Here is a 21,214-nt window from a genome sequence, read left to right as displayed (position 1 = left end):
TTAATAATGTCACATTATTCAAATTCAACTACATATTTATTGTATTATGTCTTATTTAATTTAATTGATGATGTCATATAATTGAATTGCAATTTCCTTTTTCTTTTTTCCATTTTTTCAATATTGCTCCAATTCAAAATTTCAATTTGAAATCTCAAACTCTATCTCTCTCTCTTCTTCTTCTTTCTTCCTCTTCTTTATAAACTCTAATGATACTGTCAAAGTTCTTTCAACAACAAACTTAGATCCTTACTCGGTAACACCTCGCTAACGAAGTCCTAATCGAAGCCGATAAAGTTATCGAACTCGATCCTACATATGTGATTTCGTATCTTCTCAAAGCTACAGATGCCTTTGTCTTGTCATTTCGTATCTGACTTTTTATTGTTGTTCTTTCAGGAAGTATGGAATCGGGATTCGAGCGGGTAAGCAAATGCTTTGGTTACTTCAATATATGTTGCTGCTGAAACTCAATATTCTCAAGCAAACTGTAAAAGCTAATTTGTAGTCGAACTAGAATCTTCGGGCTATATTGAAGATGAGGTAATAGTAATCTCTCAATTGAACAAAGAAGGATAGTTTTTATTTTTTTCATCTTCTTCTTTGTCTCTATGTTTTTTCTTGTGATTATTGGGTTTTGTGAGAGTTGAAGAGAGAAAGTCTTGGACTTGGTTTGTTATGTTTACCGTGAAATATTTATCTTAGAATATTGAAAATCCAAAAGAGAGAAAGTCTCCATATTTTTTCTGATAATGTTGTTTGAATTTTTTTAAAAAAAATCATATCTTCTTCCTCGTCTTTCTGCATTTTGTCAATATTGTTGTTTGAAAAAAAAAATGAAAATAATTTCTTCTTCCTGTCTTTCTTCGTCTTCTTCGTGTGTTTTGTGTCTTATTTTTTTTCAAAAATGATATCTTCAAACTCGTCTTTCTTCAGCAAAAGACGATTTTATAATACTTCTAACGTTTTAATTGATGTATGCATGCTTAATGGTTTTTTGGACTCATTATTCACTTCATTTGATTTTCGTACAAGTTTACAGAGGAGTTAAGTATTCAATTTTTCAACCAACTTCAGATAATGTTTCTTCCTTCATGATCTTCTCTTATGTTCCAATTTGTTTATCTTTATTATATGTTTTCTTAAATATTTTTTGTTTGTTTATGATTGAAGAGTTGTTCAACTAGATATTATCTATTTTTGTGTTCAAAGTGTTTGTTTTTGTTTACGATTTGATTAATGATAGGTAAAATTATCAATATATCAGTATTCTTGGGTATTTGAGTTACTTGATTTCAGCCACTTGTGATTGATTTCTTTAGAAAATAAAATTTATAAAGGTATAACACAACCATCTGATACAAATAATTACATGTGTATAGAGTTGTCTAGCTCTTGATTTGCATTTTAGACACATGTTTTGATATTCAAATGCTGACAACACACATTCACATTTATTCCTTTCAATTTACTATGTAATGTAATAGCTCATTTCTTACAAAAGTATTTCTTTTGCAATTCATTTTTTATACATTTATGTAAGAGAGGATTTAAGAACTTTTTCATCAATATTTACGGATTTTAACTTCAAAATGTCTCTCTAGGACGGCAGAACCAGTAAAAAAGCTAGATATTCTATTGAATCGGGTTCATTTCATTTGTTTAAGTCTTATACTGTAGTTATTTTCTAATTAATATGCTTAATTTATACTTGTACTTAGATTGGTGAGGTTTGTAATTTGATGTCATACCAGGACCCTGCAACCATGCTAGAACATTGTACCTGAATTTATGCTCGAGCTATATATTATTGTCGCAATTGGTGGTTCTATTTTTTATTTGATTCATCAAGCCTAAAAGTCTCAAACTTCAAAGAACCAGTGAGATTATAAAGGTTATTGCATGTCCACCAAAGGTTCTTTAATCATCAATTATGAAGGTCTCTTTAATTATGTGTATTTATGTTTCGCAGTTTGGGATTAACTACATAGATTTGTTTCATAAATTGCATGTGTTTATTGTCGTAGCTTGAAATTACAGAGTCACCATCATCATTTATTTGTTCCTGGAAATAATGATAAAATCTATAGGTTAAGGAAAGAGACTAATGTTCGGGAGTCGGTTAAGCAAGAGAAAGGTATTATGCACCACTCACCTCAATTGTACTTAATAGGATCCTCCTCTAATTCTAGGATTAGTGTGTTTTCTATGGCATATTCGCTTTTTCTATTTATTCTTGTTTAATTTATTTACTTACAAGGAATTATTTTGTTATTAAAAGAAAAAAATATTGATTAATAAAGAAGGACAAAGAAAAAGTTTTTTATTATTGTACTCGTCAGACTGTTACAACTATATACCTACGCACCTTCAAGTTTGTTGAAGGATCAGAGCACTGTAGTTCTTCTAAAAAATATTTGTTTGTTTGATTTTAGATCTTGAAAAGGGTCTCAACACAATGGGACGGAGAAGTTGTTTGATTTGAAAATGCCTCAATGCACAAGGGCAAATGCCTTATAGTTTGAATGTGTTGGATTGATTTTAATTGATTTGGTAATTGCAAAAATATTATAATTAATTTAAGTATAAATTAAATTAAATGTTATATATATATATATATATATATATATATATAATATATATATATATATATATATATATATATATATATATATATATATATAATTCTTCATTGAGAAAAAATTAAGCAAAATCAATTAGCAAAAGAAATATTAGTATTATAATTAAACCCTAATTAACCCTCATTGTCATTATCTTAACCCTAATTATATCTAAAAAATTAGCACTAATAATTAAAAAAAAAAAAGCTATCCTAATAAAAAAACTAATTATAAAATAACATGTTTTTGTAATTTTTATTTATTGATTAAAATAAAAATAAAACCTTAATTAAGAAATTTTAATTATTAACTAATTTAATCAATTACTAATATTAATCTAACAATAATTATCCTAATAATATTATTTATTGAGAAAATAGAATAAATAAAAATGAAAAAACATTGGGGTGTATATCATATTACACTAGCAATGGCCCATTGATTGGGGGGTGAAAAGTAGGGGATTTATGCTCATATGCGTTGAGGCCCACGATGGGGGAGGGTGGTCCATGGAACAAGTCAGCAAAGTTGACTCTCTTTGGGATGTTGGATTGATCTAATGAGATCAAAAAAGATCCCCTAAGGGGCGTAAGATGGACATACAAGTCAAAGTAGCCAAGATGGATGGACAAGATATGGAGTCAACCAGGATGCAGGGGACACGTGTGTACAAGGACTTAGTCAAAGTTAGCTGATCATGTGGCCATCGGGGAGCGACATGTTATTAATCAACGCTCCACGTAGAGGGATATTAAAGAGAGTTACATTCAAAAACTCTCATTTACTTCCCCTTTTTCTCTCTCTAACCCTCACATTTCTCTATTCTTCCTTATTTGATTTCCCCTCTCTCTACCTCGTTTCCTCTCTGAACCACCAACAAACCCAAAAACCTATCGTCTAAACCACCATTCTCCCCAGGTTTTCGGTTGAACTTCAATCGAAACCTGCATATCTTCAACAGGTGTTCATCCAAATGATGAACATCATCCCATAAATCCTTCAAATCTAAAAACCCTAACCTCAACCCCTTAGAACCATAACCCTAACATACTACTGAAGGAGAATTGCGACCCAAAGCGCAGCGGAAATTAAAAATTTTCTCCTTTAGAGATCCTTACGAATGGTCATGATCAGTGATAGAATATTTACCTCTTGTGATGATTGAAACCTTTGGTGCAGATCTCTTGTGACGATCAAAACCTTTGATGCAGATCCACGAAGCGATCACGAACGTTGAACGATGACAACGTCTCTACTCAGTCCACACGAACGGGTTCCTTCAATCTCAGTGCTAGCTGGTACGAATGAAGGCTTTGAGTGAGAGAGAGAGAGAGAGAGTGATAGAAAACGAAAATAATGCAACCGCAATGAATGCTTCTGCACAAGGGTTCTATTTATAGAACCACTTGTGTGGGCTTCAAGCTAAAAGCCCACTTAAGTGTATTTTGGCCCATATCTTATAATATGCCCAAAATCACTTAAGCCCATGGTACCTTACCATATTTCGTATTCTACTCAAGTACACCGTACCTTACGATGTTCTATAATTCACTTAAGGGCACCGTACCTTACGGTATTCCTTAGTTACTCTATCTCTCATCAATCCGTCCTTTGTGTGTGACCCTGTAGGTTTTCGCGACGTTGGCAATTATATTAAATCATGTATTTAACATAATAAACAGTGAGCGGTATCTAGCAACACATCACTGCTACCCAAGACACGAAAATGTCATGTGATCTGACAAAACCATTTGTGATAATAATTATGTGTATAATTACCCTTTTGCCCTTATGTCTATATTGAACACAAGGCATAGACCGTGTCATCCTTGTTCAGTTCAATATTGGGCCCATAGACATTTATCCTATTACGCAGGATGGGCAAATTCCATCTAGGACACTCATGTCCCTCAGCATGCTTTGTGGAGTACCCATTAACTGTCTTTATGGTTATCCAGTTACGGACAACGTTGGATCAGCAATAAAGCACTCGACTCTACATCTAGGATCCATAGTGGTTTCAGGTCGAAGAGTGGAATACACTATTATCACCATGAGAATAACTTATGACACTTTGCATAACTTTCTATATAGTATTCTCATAGCGGGTCAATCCGGTATAAGTATTACTCCTAATATTCATACCTATGTTTAAGACTTGATAACTCTTTATCCATGATCCATGAGATGTGATCATCAGTCTACAAACATAATAGTCTTAATGCTTTAATGTTATCCCACTTCACACTAAAGCTCGACTACGGATACTTTAAGAATAGTGTCCTTATGTTTAATGTGATCTCATGATTAAGTCATACTTGATACATTAAACAGACTAGCTATTCTAGGGACTTTATTAAACAAACGTAATAAAGAAAAAGCCTTTTATTATTAATAAATAATTCGATACAAGTACCAAAAGTATTGGCCTCTAGGGCTTACACCAACAATCTCCCACTAGCACTAGAGCCAATCAGGCATACCCTTAATACCCATAGATCTAGTATGGCCATCATGCTTCTGCTGCGCAAGAGGCTTTGTCAGTGGGTCAGCAAAATTGTCAAGTGTAGGTACTCTGCATATTTTCACATCTCCTCTATCTATTATCTCTCGAATGAGATGATAACGCCTAAGTATGTGTTTGGATCGTTGGTGAGATCTAGGCTCCTTAGCTTGTGCGATAGCACCATTGTTATCACAGTAGAGACCAATGGGATCCACAATGCTAGGAACTATGCCAAGTTCACTAATGAACTTCCTGATCCAAACAGCTTCCTTTGCTGCACTTGAGGCAGCAATATACTCGGCCTCGGTTGTAGAATCAGCAACTGTATCTTGCTTTGAACTTTTCCAGCTCACAGCGCCACCGTTTAAGCAAAACACATAACCAGATTGCGATCTAAAGTCATCCTTATCTGTCTGGAAGCTAGCATCGGTGTATCCAATTACAGCCAACTCTTCCTGACCTCCATATATCAAGAATGAGTCCTTAGTCCTTCTTAAATACTTAAGGATATTCTTGACAGCTACCCAGTGAGCATCACCAGGATCAGATTGGTACCTACTCGTTGCACTCAAAGCATACGAGACATCTGGTCGAGTACATAACATGGCATACATGATAGATCCTATCGCAGATGCATATGGAATCTTATTCATGCGATCCCTTTCTTCCTTAGTTAAAGGGGATTGTGTTTTTGATAGACACAGGCCATGTTGCATAGGTATGAATCCTTTCTTGGAATCATGCATATTAAAGCGTCTCAACACTTTGTCTATGTATGTACTCTGACTTAGGCCAAGCAGTTTTTGTGATCTATCTCTATAGATTCTGATTCCTAATATATAGGCTGCTTCACCTAGGTCCTTCATAGAAAAGCATTTCCCCAACCAAGACTTTACTTGTTGTAGGATAGGGATATCGTTTCCAATGAGTAATATGTCATCTACATATAATACCAGGAAAACGATCATGCTCCCACTAACCTTCTTGTAGACACAAGGCTCATCTTCGTTCTTGATGAATCCATATTGTTTTACTGTTTCATCAAAACGAAGATTCCAGCTTTTGGAAGCTTGCTTCAATCCATAGATTGATCTTTGTAACTTACATATCTTTTGGGCTTCCTCTGGTATGTCAAATCCTTCAGGCTGTATCATGTACACATCCTCAAGAAGATTTCCATTAAGGAAAGCAGTTTTGACATCCATCTGCCATATTTCATAATCATGATATGCAGCGATAGCAAGTAAAATTCGAACAGATTTAAGCATTGCAACTGGTGAAAAGGTTTCATCATAGTCAATCCCATGAATTTGTTTATATCCTTTTGCAACCAGTCTTGCCTTATAGGTATGTACCTTACCATCCATGTCAGTCTTCTTTTTGAAGACCCACTTGCATCCTATAGGATTAACTCCTACAGGAGGCTCTACCAAGGTCCAAACTTGGTTTGTGTACATGGAATCCATTTCAGATTTCATGGCTTCTAGCCACTTCTCAGACTCGGGACCAGTTATGGCCTCTTGGTAGGTCACAGGCTCATCTTGATCCATGAGTAATACATCACCTTGATCAGTTATGAGATATCCATATCTCTCAGGTAGTTGACGTATCCTGCTTGACCTACGCTGGTTTTGTTCTACTTGAGCAGGTTGCTCTTCCACAACTTCTTGTGTTTCCTGCTCTAATTCCTCCATAGGTGTATCTATGCTTTGTGATTCTTGAATTTCTTCAAGCTCTACTTTCCTCCCACTGGTTCCTTTGGAAATAAAATCCTTTTCTAGGAAAACTCCAGTTCGAGCGACAAATACTTTGCCTTCAGAAGGATTGTAGAAGTAATACCCTTTGTTTCTTTAGGATATCCCACAAATAAGCATTTGTCAGATTTGGGCTCAAGCTTAGTTGAAATTTGTCGTTTCACATAAACCTCGCAACCCCAAATCTTCATGTAAGACATATGTGGTTTCCTACCACTCCATATCTCATATGGTGTCTTATCAACCTTCTTGGATGGAACACGGTTAAGTGTGTAAGCTGCTGTCAATAGTGCATGTCCCCAAAAGGAGTTTGGAAGATCTGCGTGACTCATCATGGATCGGACCATGTCTAACAGGGTTCGATTTCTTCTCTCAGATACACCATTCCATTGGGGTGTTCCAGGAGGAGTAAGTTGGGATAGGATCCCACACTCTTTCAGATGGTCATCAAACTCTAGGCTTAAATACTCACCACCTCGATCTGATCGAAGAGTTTTAATATTCTTACCTAGTTGGTTTTGTACTTCATGCTTGAATTCCTTGAATTTTTCAAAGGACTCTGATTTGTGTTTCATTAAATACACATAACCATATCTACTGAAATCATCAGTGAATGTGATGAAGTACTGAAAACCTCCTCTGGCTGGTATGTTCAGTGGTCCACATACATCAGTATGTATGAGGGCCAAAAGATCATTAGCTCTTTCACCTTTTCCTGTGAATGGAGATTTTGTCATCTTTCCAATTAAACAAGATCTGCATGTCTCATATGATTCATAATCAAAAGAGTCCAAGAGTCCATCTTTATGGAGTTTGGAAATGCGTTTCTCATTTATGTGGCCTAATCGACAATGCCAAAGGTAAGTTGGATTTAACTCATTAGGTTTCATCCTTTTAGTATTAATGTTATATATAGGCATTTCGAGATCAAGGACATATAGTCCATTGCTCATTTGTGCAGTAGCATAGAATATATCATTCAAATAAATTGAGCAACAATTGTTCTTTATTATAAATGAAAAACCAAACTTGTCCAAACAAGAAATGGAAATAATATTCCTGCTAATTGCAGGTACATAATAGCAGTTCTCTAACTGAATTATTAAACCACTAGGTAAAGTTAATACATAAGTTCCTACGGCTAAAGCAGCAACCTTTGCTCCATTGCCAACTCGTAGGTCAACTTCACCTTTTGCCAAATCTCTACTTCTTTTTAGCCCCTGCACATTTGTACAAATGTGAGAACCGCATCCAGTATCTAATATCCATGATGCAGAAGTAGATAAATTTATTTCAATAACAAAAATACCTGAAGTTGAAGTCTCTACTCCATTCTTCGTATCTTCCAGGTACTTTGGGCAGTTTCTCTTCCAGTGTCCGGTCTTACCGCAATGGAAGCAGGTGCCTGCCTTTGCTATGCCTCCAGTAGGCTTCAAAGCAGCAACAGTGGGTCTGGGTTTGGCAACTTCCTTGCCTTTCCCTTTATCACCCTGCTTGGTGGGCCTTTTGTTCTGTCTCTTTCCATTTCTGATCATCAGAATGGACTTCCCTTTTGTCTTCAGATTCTGTTCAGCTGTTCTTAACATGCCTAGCAGTCCAGGAAGAGATTTATCCATATCATTCATATTGAAATTTAGGACAAATTGACTGAATCTATCTGGCAACGATTGCAAGATCAAATCAGTCGCAAGTTCCTTTCCGAGGGGAAAACCCAACCTTTCAAGGTTTTCCACATACCCAATCATCTTGAGCACATGGGGACTTACAGGGGCTCCCTCAGCTAACTTGCTTTGAAAAAGGGCTTTTGAAACTTCAAACCTCTCATGCCTTGCTTGCTCTTGATAGAGCAACTTCAGGTGTTCGATCATATCGAACGCTGACATGTTCTCATGTTGCTTTTGCAATTCTGAGTTCATGGTAGCTAGCATGAGACAAGCAGTTTCATTGGCATCATCGACATGCTTCTTATAAGCATCTCTTTCTGCCTTAGGTGCAGAACTAGGAGGTTCCTCTTCAGGAACAGGAGTCTCCAAGACATACAGCTTTTTATCATGTTTGAGGACAATCCTCAGGTTTCGGTGCCAATCCAAGAAATTTGTCCCAGACAATTTTTCCTTGTCAAGGATTGATCGCAAGATGTTGTTAGAGGTGTTTGTTGTCATGGTAATCTACATAAGAATTAAGAAAATATAAGTATCATTGACATATTTAATTAGGCCTTTAATCAAATATGCTCCCACTATTTTACTCAAAACAAATGACCCTCATCATTTGATTCGGAAAATCCCGTTGGAAGATTTTCTAGTGGGTCGAGATCCATATTTCACTTCGTTCTAAGTCCGCGTAGGCGGATTACACAAAACTAGGTTATTTAGGTAGGAACTCCTTCCAGTTGTATCTCATACAACTCTCGAAAATTTCAGTTGGGTGAATAACTCCTTATTCCAATCCATCATATGGATTATTCCCAACTCTTGCTTCTAAAACATATATGATATTATTATAATTAAGTTTGACCCATTGTATTAGCAGTTGGATATTACAATTATCCCATCGCACCTTACTAATATAGAACATGCACCTCGCTTTGGCGAAACCTACATTATCCGATACTAGTCTTGATGAGTGCTAAAACTTGGAAAGCAAACACATATAATATCATCATAATTTGTTTAGTTAAGTTTGACCCATTGTTTTAGCAGTTGGATATTACAATTATCCCATCGCACCTTACTAATATAGAACATGCACCTCGCTTTGGCGAAACCTACATTATCCGATACTAGTCTTGATGAGTGCTAAAACTTGGAAAGCATAAACTTAATATTTTAGTTTGAGGGAATTGCAATTGTTATGATCTCACCGGCTTGTTTATCATATAAATCGTCTCTCACATGCATCAACATACATTCACATGCATCAACATACATACAAACAAAATGAAACAGTTATGGCCCCTAGCGCAATTGTTCTCCCAAGCCAATGAGAGAACCTAAGCTAACCTACAACGATCTAAGCTTCTCCAAGCAAGATCTTCAAGGTTGTCCTCCATTGATATTGAATTCTTCTCTTTCTTCATATCATTATTCTCCTTTGATATTGAATTCTTCTCTTTCTCCTTTGATATTGATTTCTTCTCTTTCTTCATATCATTACATTACAGAGGAAACTCGTTTTACATACGAGGGTTTGAGATGAGAAAAGAAGTTACATTAAGAGATCAAAAGGAGAGGCACGACACGCAGGTCGTATTTAAAAAACCCAAAACAGAATAAAGGACAACTAAGGCCATAACTGATCACCACAAGGCAATAATAATAAACACATTGTTATTATTAAATTTTAATTCCTTTAATTAATTAAAACTAAATTGAATTTCGGCGACCGATCACACTACGCAGAGTTGGCCGGGGGTTCCGCTGCCCGGTCAGCGGACGGGGTCAAGGGGCAGCGCCCTTGCGGGGTTGGAGGGGCAGCGCCCCAGTCCAAAAAAAAATTTAATGAACAATTCATTTGAAATGGACATTGTTTTGCATGAACACAACCTTTGCGTAGTCACAAAACGGGAACCCCAAAATTTTGACTCTGGGAGTGTGACGACCGTCACAGGAGTGTGACGACCGTCACAGGCAATGTGAGTGTGACGACCGTCATGGGTGTGTTACGACCGTCACGCATCCAGTTTGTTACGCCTGTTACGCTCGTCACACGAGCTTCACGCAGCCACAGTAACAAACTTTGAAACAGTCAACACGCTCGTCACACGAGCTTCACGCAGCCAAAATAACAAACCTTGAAACAGTCAACAGACGTGTTCCAAAAGCCCTAAATTCACAACTCCTTGACGGCATAACCCTTGCGCCGTCACCAACCCTAATGCGCCAATTTCAGACCGTCAAACACACCTCGATTGTTGATTCAGTATGATTGATCAACAGGTCATTGCTTCACCATACTAATGTCGGATTCCGAAGCAAATGACCATTGATCGCTCAAAGGAAAACAATCATTTAGTGTTCGAATGAACGAAACAGAAACAGTATATCACATATACCGTATTTTGCATTAGGATTACTTATATCATATATAAGTTGATCGGTCTCAATTGCGTAACCTATGGACGATCGATGTATCGCTGCTTCACCATACTAATGTCGGATTCCGAAGCATAGTCAACATCAATCATCCAACTCGTACACTCATGATGCCAAATTTAATTTCTCGTTTAATTAATTGATTCATTCTGTCTTTTAATCATATTAATACAGAAAATAAACAGCTATCCGAGTCATGGTTTCGTAAGTGGCTCTGATACCACTGAAGGAGAATTGCGACCCAAAGCGCAGCGGAAATTAAAAATTTTCTCCTTTAGAGATCCTTACGAATGGTCATGATCAGTGATAGAATATTTACCTCTTGTGATGATTGAAACCTTTGGTGCAGATCTCTTGTGACGATCAAAACCTTTGATGCAGATCCACGAAGCGATCACGAACGTTGAACGATGACAACGTCTCTACTCAGTCCACACGAACGGGTTCCTTCAATCTCAGTGCTAGCTGGTACGAATGAAGGCTTTGAGTGAGAGAGAGAGAGAGAGTGATAGAAAACGAAAATAATGCAACCGCAATGAATGCTTCTGCACAAGGGTTCTATTTATAGAACCACTTGTGTGGGCTTCAAGCTAAAAGCCCACTTAAGTGTATTTTGGCCCATATCTTATAATATGCCCAAAATCACTTAAGCCCATGGTACCTTACCATATTTCGTATTCTACTCAAGTACACCGTACCTTACGATGTTCTATAATTCACTTAAGGGCACCGTACCTTACGGTATTCCTTAGTTACTCTATCTCTCATCAATCCGTCCTTTGTGTGTGACCCTGTAGGTTTTCGCGACGTTGGCAATTATATTAAATCATGTATTTAACATAATAAACAGTGAGCGGTATCTAGCAACACATCACTGCTACCCAAGACACGAAAATGTCATGTGATCTGACAAAACCATTTGTGATAATAATTATGTGTATAATTACCCTTTTGCCCTTATGTCTATATTGAACACAAGGCATAGACCGTGTCATCCTTGTTCAGTTCAATATTGGGCCCATAGACATTTATCCTGTTACGCAGGATGGGCAAATTCCATCTAGGACACTCATGTCCCTCAGCATGCTTTGTGGAGTACCCATTAACTGTCTTTATGGTTATCCAGTTACGGACAACGTTGGATCAGCAATAAAGCACTCGACTCTACATCTAGGATCCATAGTGGTTTCAGGTCGAAGAGTGGAATACACTATTATCACCATGAGAATAACTTATGACACCTTGCATAACTTTCTATATAGTATTCTCATAGCGGGTCAATCCGGTATAAGTATTACTCCTAATATTCATACCTATGTTTAAGACTTGATAACTCTTTATCCATGATCCATGAGATGTGATCATCAGTCTACAAACATAATAGTCTTAATGCTTTAATGTTATCCCACTTCACACTAAAGCTCGACTACGGATACTTTAAGAATAGTGTCCTTATGTTTAATGTGATCTCATGATTAAGTCATACTTGATACATTAAACAGACTAGCTATTCTAGGGACTTTATTAAACAAACGTAATAAAGAAAAAGCCTTTTATTATTAATAAATAATTCGATACAAGTACCAAAAGTATTGGCCTCTAGGGCTTACACCAACAACTACCCAGATAAATCATAACCCTAACATAAAATATGATGAACGCTAACAACTTTTCTCAACCCAGAACCAAGGCCTTCACCGTGTTCATCATGAACATGATGAATGTTCATCTTCAACCTCTGAACCTTAACCCTTACCTACCCAGAATTACATCAAACAACCCCCAAATCCTAAATCGGAACCCTCTTGACCCTAATCAAACATTCAAACCCCAGATCAAACAACAAAAATTCTAAACAGCAATCAAACACAATCAGATATCATCACATGTTTAATGGTTCAAAAAATCCCTACCTTTCATGTCGTGTCCAATTTAAGATGTGTCCCTTACCTTCCTTCTGATTTATCTGGGTTTTTTTCTTGATTTTCTCCTTTAATCCCTTCCTTTCTTCTTTTGCATGTATGGATGTGTGGCTTACCTCGAAGCAACTTAAGGTTTTGATGTGAAAGCTTAAGTGTTCATGAATCTGGCTTTGGTGAATGGGTTAGGGATTGTAGCAATTTAGGGCTTTGATTCTCTTTTCTCTCGTCCCCTCTTTTGTTTTAGAATTAGGTATTTATAGATTAATAATTAGGTTTAGAGATTCAATTGATTGATTGTTTTATATAATTTGTAATCTGATTAGATTTTATTTGATTTATTTTTGTAGGGTTTCTGTTATTGTAAATATAACAGTTTTTATGTATTGTAATATGTACTTGTAATATGTACCATGTAATGTATCAGTGAATAAATTTGCAAAATTTTAATTCGATTGAAATTGCAGACTTTTGATTCACTTTATTTTTCTCATTGTGCGCCAATTAGGGTTTAGGGTTTAGGAGAATTGAGGATGAACACGGGTCATGAACTTGACCTGGTTCAGTGGTGGATTTGGGTCTTGCCTGACCCAATTGGGTTATGGACTTATGGATTTGGGTCATTCACTTGGTCCAATTGAATTGGGGTCCGGTCTTATTCACTCAACATTTTGACCAATTTCAAACAAAGACTCAATCAACAAAATAAAAAGCAATTTAGCAACACTTAAAAATTATTAATAAAACACCAATTAAATTAATAGTATACTAATCTAATCTTAATTATTCTTAATCAAAAATAAATTATTTATACATTAACCAAAACCCATTTAATAAAATTATGTTAATTCAATTAATCAAACATTCTAATTAATTTTAATTAATCAATAATATTAATATACTACTAGTGAACTATAATTAATTAAAAGCTAAATCTTATTAATAAAATTTGTTTATGACTAATGACTAACAATTTGTCATGTTAAACTAAACCTCGTATTTAAATTAGCAATTAATTAAGATGGATCAGAGACTTCAAAAGTCAAAATGGTCCCCCTTTGACTTTTTAGGTCATTGGGGTTAAGCGCAAGTTTGTACGCGTTAGAAGGGATTAGACAAATTTCCTCTTGTGAAAGAAGAGTTGTTAATCGCACGGGGGCGAGAAGATAAGATTTTGATGTGTTGTGTATTTTTTAAGGTGAATGATGAATATTTGATGAGAACGAGACGTGAGTCTCGTGACCAATGATTCAGGGTACTACTGGAATGCTAGACTCCAACAATGCCTTTTTCATTCAATGTATTCATAAAATTGTTTGATGGATAATGAACATTCAAAAGATTATTCAAAGGTTCCACCGAAATGCTAGACTTCAATGGCCCTTTCTTTTGTCCAAGTTGCCCTTTATTTTGTCCAAGTTATCGTTAAGTGTTTTAGAAACGAACGAGTGAATGAAAGATTAGCCCAAGACGTGTGCCTCGGGAGTATTCATTTGAAGATTCAAGGAATGCTAGACTCCAAGGATCCTTTTCTTTCGTGTTTTATTAAGAAAATGGTTTAGCATTGTGTATAAGGAATTGGATTGTATCAAATCGATTTCATCGGATTTGAAAATGAATCACTTGGCATTGGACCAAGGTTTTTGCAATGAAGAGTATATATCCATTATATGAATCACGATGTAAGTGTACAATTTCAGTGTCATAGAAGCATTTCTCATAATAATAACTTCTAAAAATCAATTCTCTTAATTATCTTACCCCAATTTTTTCAGAATTTTTAAAAAAATAATTGCATGAGTCTATAATTTTAATTTAAAGTATTAAGTTGGACTAATTTTGAATAACCGGTTAAATCGAGTCGTTTGTAAATTTTAATTGAGTGTGAATTAATAAATATTGCATTTTTATTAAATGTCATTGCACATATCTAAAACTTTCACCCCGATTTTATGTTCCTTTTTTGCAAAAATGGTCGTAAAATTCTCGTTTTTTTCTATTCGGTTTGTTTATTTTAATAACAATAGGCATTTCTTTTTATTCACACAATTTTAATGCATGTGTTTGAGAGAGAGAGAGAGAGAGAGAGAGAGAGAGAGAGAGAGAGAGAGAGAGAGAGAGAGAGAGAGAGAGAGAGAGAGAGAGAGAGAGAGAGAGAGAGAGAGAGAGAGAGAGAGAGAGAGAGAGAGAGAGGAGTTTTTGTTGGTTTAGCAGAGCGTGTGAAGAGATAGGAAATGAGTTTTTGTTAGGTTGATTTTGTTTCGAGAGAAAGAGTAAAATGCTGATTTACTTTTTTTCTTTTTATATATTTTATTTTATTGTTATTTCCTTAAAAAATAAGGCTTGATGTGTCAACCCATGCGTTTTTTCTCAAATAAAAATGGGAAAGGATTGTTCTTGTTGTAGGGTTTCTACGCTATGCTTTCCATTTTTCTTCTTTATTTATTGGATTAATACATATTCTTCCCCTGTCATATATGGATCATTTTTTAAAGAAATAAAAACCTGCAAAAAAAAGTTTTATGAATTCCCCCAACATTTGAAGATTCTCTCATTTTTTACCTTTGTTAGGCCAAGTCATCAAAAAAGTTGATGTGACACTGTTTTTTATATATTTTTTTTTTCATTTTATCTAATTTCCACATGTGTATTTAAGTATGTAAGATGACACAAATGCCCCCAAAGTAAAATCAAAACCTTTAGATCTGAGAGATATGTAAGATCAATAACATATCTCAGTGTCAAAGGTATATGTAAAACCGATAAAATGATAATGGCCAATTAAAGTGAAAGATCAAACTCATATGAACAACAACATTTGTAAATCTTACAATCTTAATTCTTAAATGATCAACTACAAAAGCATAACTTCACAAGAATTCCTCGAGAATGCGTTTAGCTTCTTTAGGATCATCACTCTCAAACTCAATCTCATTGAAAGTTCCAAAATCAAAATCAGTCTCATCCACTTCCAATTTCAAACCTTTCAAATTATAAACATTCTTCAAGTTTCGAAAATCTCCCAACCCTAAAAACCCATTCCCACCCACCACCCCAAATTCCTCCTTCACCCTTTTTAGAATCCTCGACTCCAATAAACCCAGCTTCCCAGGTTCAGCAACAAAATCGCGACCAACCTTCGAATCTAAATCATCTTCATCTTTTTTAACGCGACTCAGACCGTCGACAAGAATCGCCTTTGCTTTGAGCGAAACAACACATTATTCCTTGTTACTGTAGAATCAAAGATGAAGAATAACGTGGCAAGAAGAGAGTTCAGATGCGGCGCCGTTAAAGAAGAGGTTGTATTGGCGATGGGTTACGACGTGGAATGGAAAACGCAAGGTGATGACATGGTGATGGGATTCTTCGTTTGCGAGACAAAGATTCACTTCTACTTCCATTTCGAATGGAGGTAGAGAGGTAGAGAGAGAGAGAGAGAGAGAAGAGTTTTTGTTGGTTTAGCAGAGCCTGTGAAGAGATAGGAAATGAGTTTTTGTTAGGTTGATTTTGTTTCGAGAGAAAGAGTAAAATGCTGATTTACTTTTTTTCTTTTTATATATTTTATTTTATTGTTATTTCCTTAAAAAATAAGGCTTGATGTGTCAACCCATGCGTTTTTTCTCAAATAAAAATGGGAAAGGATTGTTCTTGTTGTAGGGTTTCTACGCTATGCTTTCCATTTTTCTTCTTTATTTATTGGATTAATACATATTCTTCCCCTGTCATATATGGATCATTTTTTAAAGAAATAAAAACCTGCAAAAAAAAGTTTTATGAATTCCCCCAACATTTGAAGATTCTCTCATTTTTTACCTTTGTTAGGCCAAGTCATCAAAAAAGTTGATGTGACACTGTTTTTTATATATTTTTTTTTCATTTTATCTAATTTCCACATGTGTATTTAAGTATGTAAGATGACACAAATGCCCCCAAAGTAAAATCAAAACCTTTAGATCTGAGAGATATGTAAGATCAATAACATATCTCAGTGTCAAAGGTATATGTAAAACCGATAAAATGATAATGGCCAATTAAAGTGAAAGATCAAACTCATATGAACAACAACATTTGTAAATCTTACAATCTTAATTCTTAAATGATCAACTACAAAAGCATAACTTCACAAGAATTCCTCGAGAATGCGTTTAGCTTCTTTAGGATCATCACTCTCAAACTCAATCTCATAGAAAGTTCCAAAATCAAAATCAGTCTCATCCACTTCCAATTTCAAACCTTTCAAATTATAAACATTCTTCAAGTTTCGAAAATCTCCCAACCCTAAAAACCCATTCCCACCCACCACCCCAAATTCCTCCTTCACCCTTTTTAGAATCCTCGACTCCAATAAACCCAGCTTCCCAGGTTCAGCAACACAATCGCGACCAACCTTCGAATCTAAATCATCTTCATCTTTTTTAACGCGACTCAGACCGTCGACAAGAATCGCCTTTGCTTTGAGCGAAACAACACATTATTCCTTGTTACTGTAGAATCAAAGATGAAGAATAACGTGGCAAGAAGAGAGTTCAGATGCGGCGCCGTTATAGAAGAGGTTGTATTGGCGATGGGTTACGACGTGGAAGGGAAAACGCAAGGTGATGACATGGTGATGGGATTCTTCGTTTGCGAGACAAAGATTCACTTCTACTTCCATTTCGAATGGAGGTAGAGAGGTAGAGAGAGAGAGAGAGAGAGAGAGAGAGAGAGAGAGAGAGAGAGAGAGAGAGAGAGAGAGAGAGAGAGAGAGAGAGAGAGAGAGAGAAGTTTTTGTTGGTTTAGCAAAGCGTGTGAAGAGATAGGAAATGAGTTTTTGTTAGGTTGATTTTGTTTCGAGAGAAAGAGTAAAATGCTGATTTACTTTTTTTCTTTTTATATATTTTATTTTATTGTTATTTCCTTAAAAAATAAGGCTTGATGTGTCAACCCATGCGTTTTTTCTCAAATAAAAATGGGAAAGGATTGTTCTTGTTGTTGGGTTTCTACGCCCTGCTTTCCATTTTTCTTCTTTATTTATTGGATTAATACATATTCTTCCCCTGTCATATATGGATCATTTTTTAAAGAAAAAAAACCTGCAAAAAAAAGTTTTATGAATTCCCCCAACATTTGAAGATTCTCTCATTTTTTACCTTTGTTAGGCCAAGTCATCAAAAAAGTTGATGTGACACTGTTTTTTATATTTTTTTTTTCATTTTATCTAATTTCCACATGTGTATTTAAGTATGTAAGATGACACAAATGCCCCCAAAGTAAAATCAAAACCTTTAGATCTGAGAGATATGTAAGATCAATAACATATCTCAGTGTCAAAGGTATATGTAAGACCGATAAAATGATAATGGCCAATTAAAGTGAAAGATCAAACTCATATGAACAATAACATCTGTAAATCTTACAATCTTAATTCTTAAATGATCAACTACAAAAGCATAACTTCACAAGAATTCCTCGAGAATGCGTTTAGCTTCTTTAGGATCATCACTCTCAAACTCAATCTCATAGAAAGTTCCAAAATCAAAATCAGTCTCATCCACTTCCAATTTCAAACCTTTCCAATCATAAACATTCTTCAAGTTCCAAAGATATCTCAATCCTAAAAACCCATTTCCACCCACTACCCCAAATTCCTCCTTCACCCTATTTAGAATCCTCGACTCCAATAAACCCAGCTTCAGCAACACAATCACGACCAACCTTCGAATCTAAATCATCTTCATCTTTTTTAACGCGACTCAGACCGTCGACAAGAATCGCCTTTGCTTTGAGCGAAACAACATATTGTTCCTTGCTACTGTAGAATTAGAGACGAAGAACAACGCTGCAAGAAGAGAGTTCAAATGTGGTGCCGTTAAAGAAGAGGTTGTATTGGCGATGGGTTATGACGTGGAAGGGAAAAAGCAAGGTGATGATGTGGTGATGGGATTTTTCATTTGCGAGACAAAAATTCACTTCTATTTCCATTTCGAATGGAGAGAGAGAGAGAGAGAGAGAGAGAGAGAGAGAGAAGATTGGGAAAAGATTAAGATTAAAGGCCGATGTGATTCGCTTTGGAAGATGGATCTTCTAGGCGATCAAATTGATGGAGGAGCGTAGCAGCGTCAGTGATGGTTATGATGGTGTTGGCGGATGTGATGGTGGTATTGTGACAACGATCTTCTTTGAGTTCTTCCTTGTCTTCGATCTTCACTTTGATCTCACTTTGATTTTACATGAGTTTTATTTTCAACATACTGTTTGATTTTGTTTTTACTTGGGGACATTTGTGTCATCTTACAGATTGAAATACACATGTGAAAATTATATTAAATGAGAAAACTATAAAAAAAAGTAGTGTCACATCAACTTTTTTGATGAGTTGGCCTGACGAAGATAAAAAATGAGAGAATCTTCAAATTTTGAGGAAATTCATCAAACTTTTTTTTACAGAGGATTTTTTGAAAATGACCCATATGACTAGAGGAGAATAGGTATTAACCCTTATTTACTTACTAATATGGTATGCACATTTGTTTTCAAAATGTAATAAAAATGAAAGGATAGAAAGACAATTGGTTAACCCAAAAAATGTACTCTCTTCGTCCAAAAATAAGTGTCATAATTGACACTTTCACTATGATTGAAAAAATGTGATAAATGAAAGCGAGAATGACAATTTTAACTAATTATCCTTGTTTGCTTTTAGTTTATTCTTATTATTGTTAATGAAAAATGAGATAAATAGTAAATTAAAGTATTAATTGGAGGATACAATTGGAAGATAAAAACTAAAATGGCATTGGAAATTAAAGTGACCGGGACAAATAATTTTTTCAAATGTGATATTTATTTTGGGATGGAAGGAGTATTATTTTTAAAAGAGATAATAAATTGGTGCCTATAATTTTTTCGTATATAAAAATACAGACTCGTGCGTCCGCACGGATAAGTTCATTCATATATTAGATTATTCGATAAGACTTGGTTATTGCTGATATATAATTGTTATTATAAAATCACTAATAACTGAAAATATTTATTAAAAAAAGATGTAGCAAATCACCAACATGATAAATCCAATATGTCTAATAACTATAAATATATACAAATATCGCTGATACTATAAATATTTACAAATATTTTGTTGCTTAAAATAAAAAAGGTATTGTGATGATTGTAACCCGTAAAAATAGTAAATTTCAATGATAAAATTCACAGGAGTTGGTCAAATTTACAAATATCACTCATTGTTTCCTTAGAATACAATAATAAATTGATAGTTTTAGTGATATAATTCATAGGAATTGCATTACAAATTACATAATGAGAAACTATGAATTGTGATTTGGAAAAGAAAAATGCACCGGTCTATGAATTTTGAGGGTTTTGAAACATCACTCCCCTCCATCGCCTTCAAATTTACATCACTTTTAGAACAAAATGTTAGGTGAGTTCAGCAATTTTAAATAAGAAATATAGTCTTACAATGGATTATTCATTGGAGATTGAAGAAGAAATATCAGAGGTGGTGCATTGACTGACCATCTCAAATGAATTACATTTTAGATCCTTCTCCAATCAGCCGGCGCATTGACTTTTCCTGTTGCAAAATGTCAAACAGTCAACGAAATTAGTTTAAATATGTTGTTCAAATAAATGACTTATTAATAATATTAACTTTAATATTATTTTATATTTTATTTTGTAAATAGCTGGATAACACATTTTGTTAGGAACTGAACTAAGATAAACTCCAGTTGTAGTGGAAGTAATAATTGACCCTTTAATTAGGAGTGACAGGTTCTATGCGTAGTATAGCAGGAATTATCTTAGTTAGCTAGACAAGTATTACTCTATTTTGTGATGTTTTTGTCTTATCTCCAAAAGCTTGTGTATGTAAATTCTTAATGTATTAGTTGGCACAGGAAATAGACTCGGCATTACACGGGTATCAAGAAGAAGCAGTATGTGTTGATGTAGACAAATAACAACATTATGTGATTGAAGCAATCAAATATTAAAGTATTATTTTAGAACCTGCTGTATAACCTTTAATATGCAGTCACTTCCCAATTCATATTTGTTACAACATCCATTGATTTAAATCTGCATAGGTTATTTGTCGTGCATGAATCAGTCTTGAAGCAAACAATGAAGAGTTAAGTGACATAGGACCGACACACCTCCTTTTTGAATAAGTGTTGCTACCTCCGTTCCTTTATAAGTGTCACTTTCTTGTAAAAAAATTTGTTTTTTTTTAATTGTCACTTGCAAAGTTCAAGATAGTATTAATTGCAATTTTGTCAAAATTACCCCTAAATAATGATTGTAGAGAGAAAAA

The 21,214-nt window shown here is 35.0% G+C and overlaps 2 protein-coding genes, 1 long non-coding RNA gene and 1 pseudogene across 3 annotated transcripts; 1 reads left to right on the top strand and 3 right to left on the bottom strand.

Moving 5' to 3' along the window:
- Window positions 1–138: 138 nt before the first annotated feature.
- Window positions 139–2,459, top strand: LOC127115666 (uncharacterized). Its single transcript, XR_007800837.1, has 3 exons — window positions 139–296; window positions 400–543; window positions 1,755–2,459. It is a non-coding gene; the product is annotated as an uncharacterized LOC127115666 (long non-coding RNA).
- Window positions 2,460–15,764: 13,305 nt separating this feature from the next.
- On the bottom strand, window positions 15,765–16,298 carry LOC127102989 (triphosphate tunnel metalloenzyme 3-like). The gene is given in 1 exon segment (XM_051040296.1): window positions 15,765–16,298. A coding segment is annotated over 1 exon segment (534 nt).
- A 719-nt stretch (window positions 16,299–17,017) lies between these two features.
- Window positions 17,018–17,594, bottom strand: LOC127115665 (triphosphate tunnel metalloenzyme 3-like). Its single transcript, XM_051047147.1, is given in 1 exon segment — window positions 17,018–17,594. A coding segment is annotated over 1 exon segment (534 nt). The 5' UTR covers window positions 17,552–17,594.
- A 738-nt stretch (window positions 17,595–18,332) lies between these two features.
- On the bottom strand, window positions 18,333–18,858 carry LOC127115664 (triphosphate tunnel metalloenzyme 3-like; annotated as a pseudogene).
- Between the last annotated feature and the right edge of the window lie 2,356 nt (window positions 18,859–21,214).

The sequence above is a fragment of the Lathyrus oleraceus genome, chromosome 1, assembly GCF_024323335.1.
Source record: "Lathyrus oleraceus cultivar Zhongwan6 chromosome 1, CAAS_Psat_ZW6_1.0, whole genome shotgun sequence".
Lineage (NCBI taxonomy): Eukaryota > Viridiplantae > Streptophyta > Magnoliopsida > Fabales > Fabaceae > Lathyrus > Lathyrus oleraceus.
This window is presented reverse-complemented; position numbering and strand designations above follow the sequence as displayed.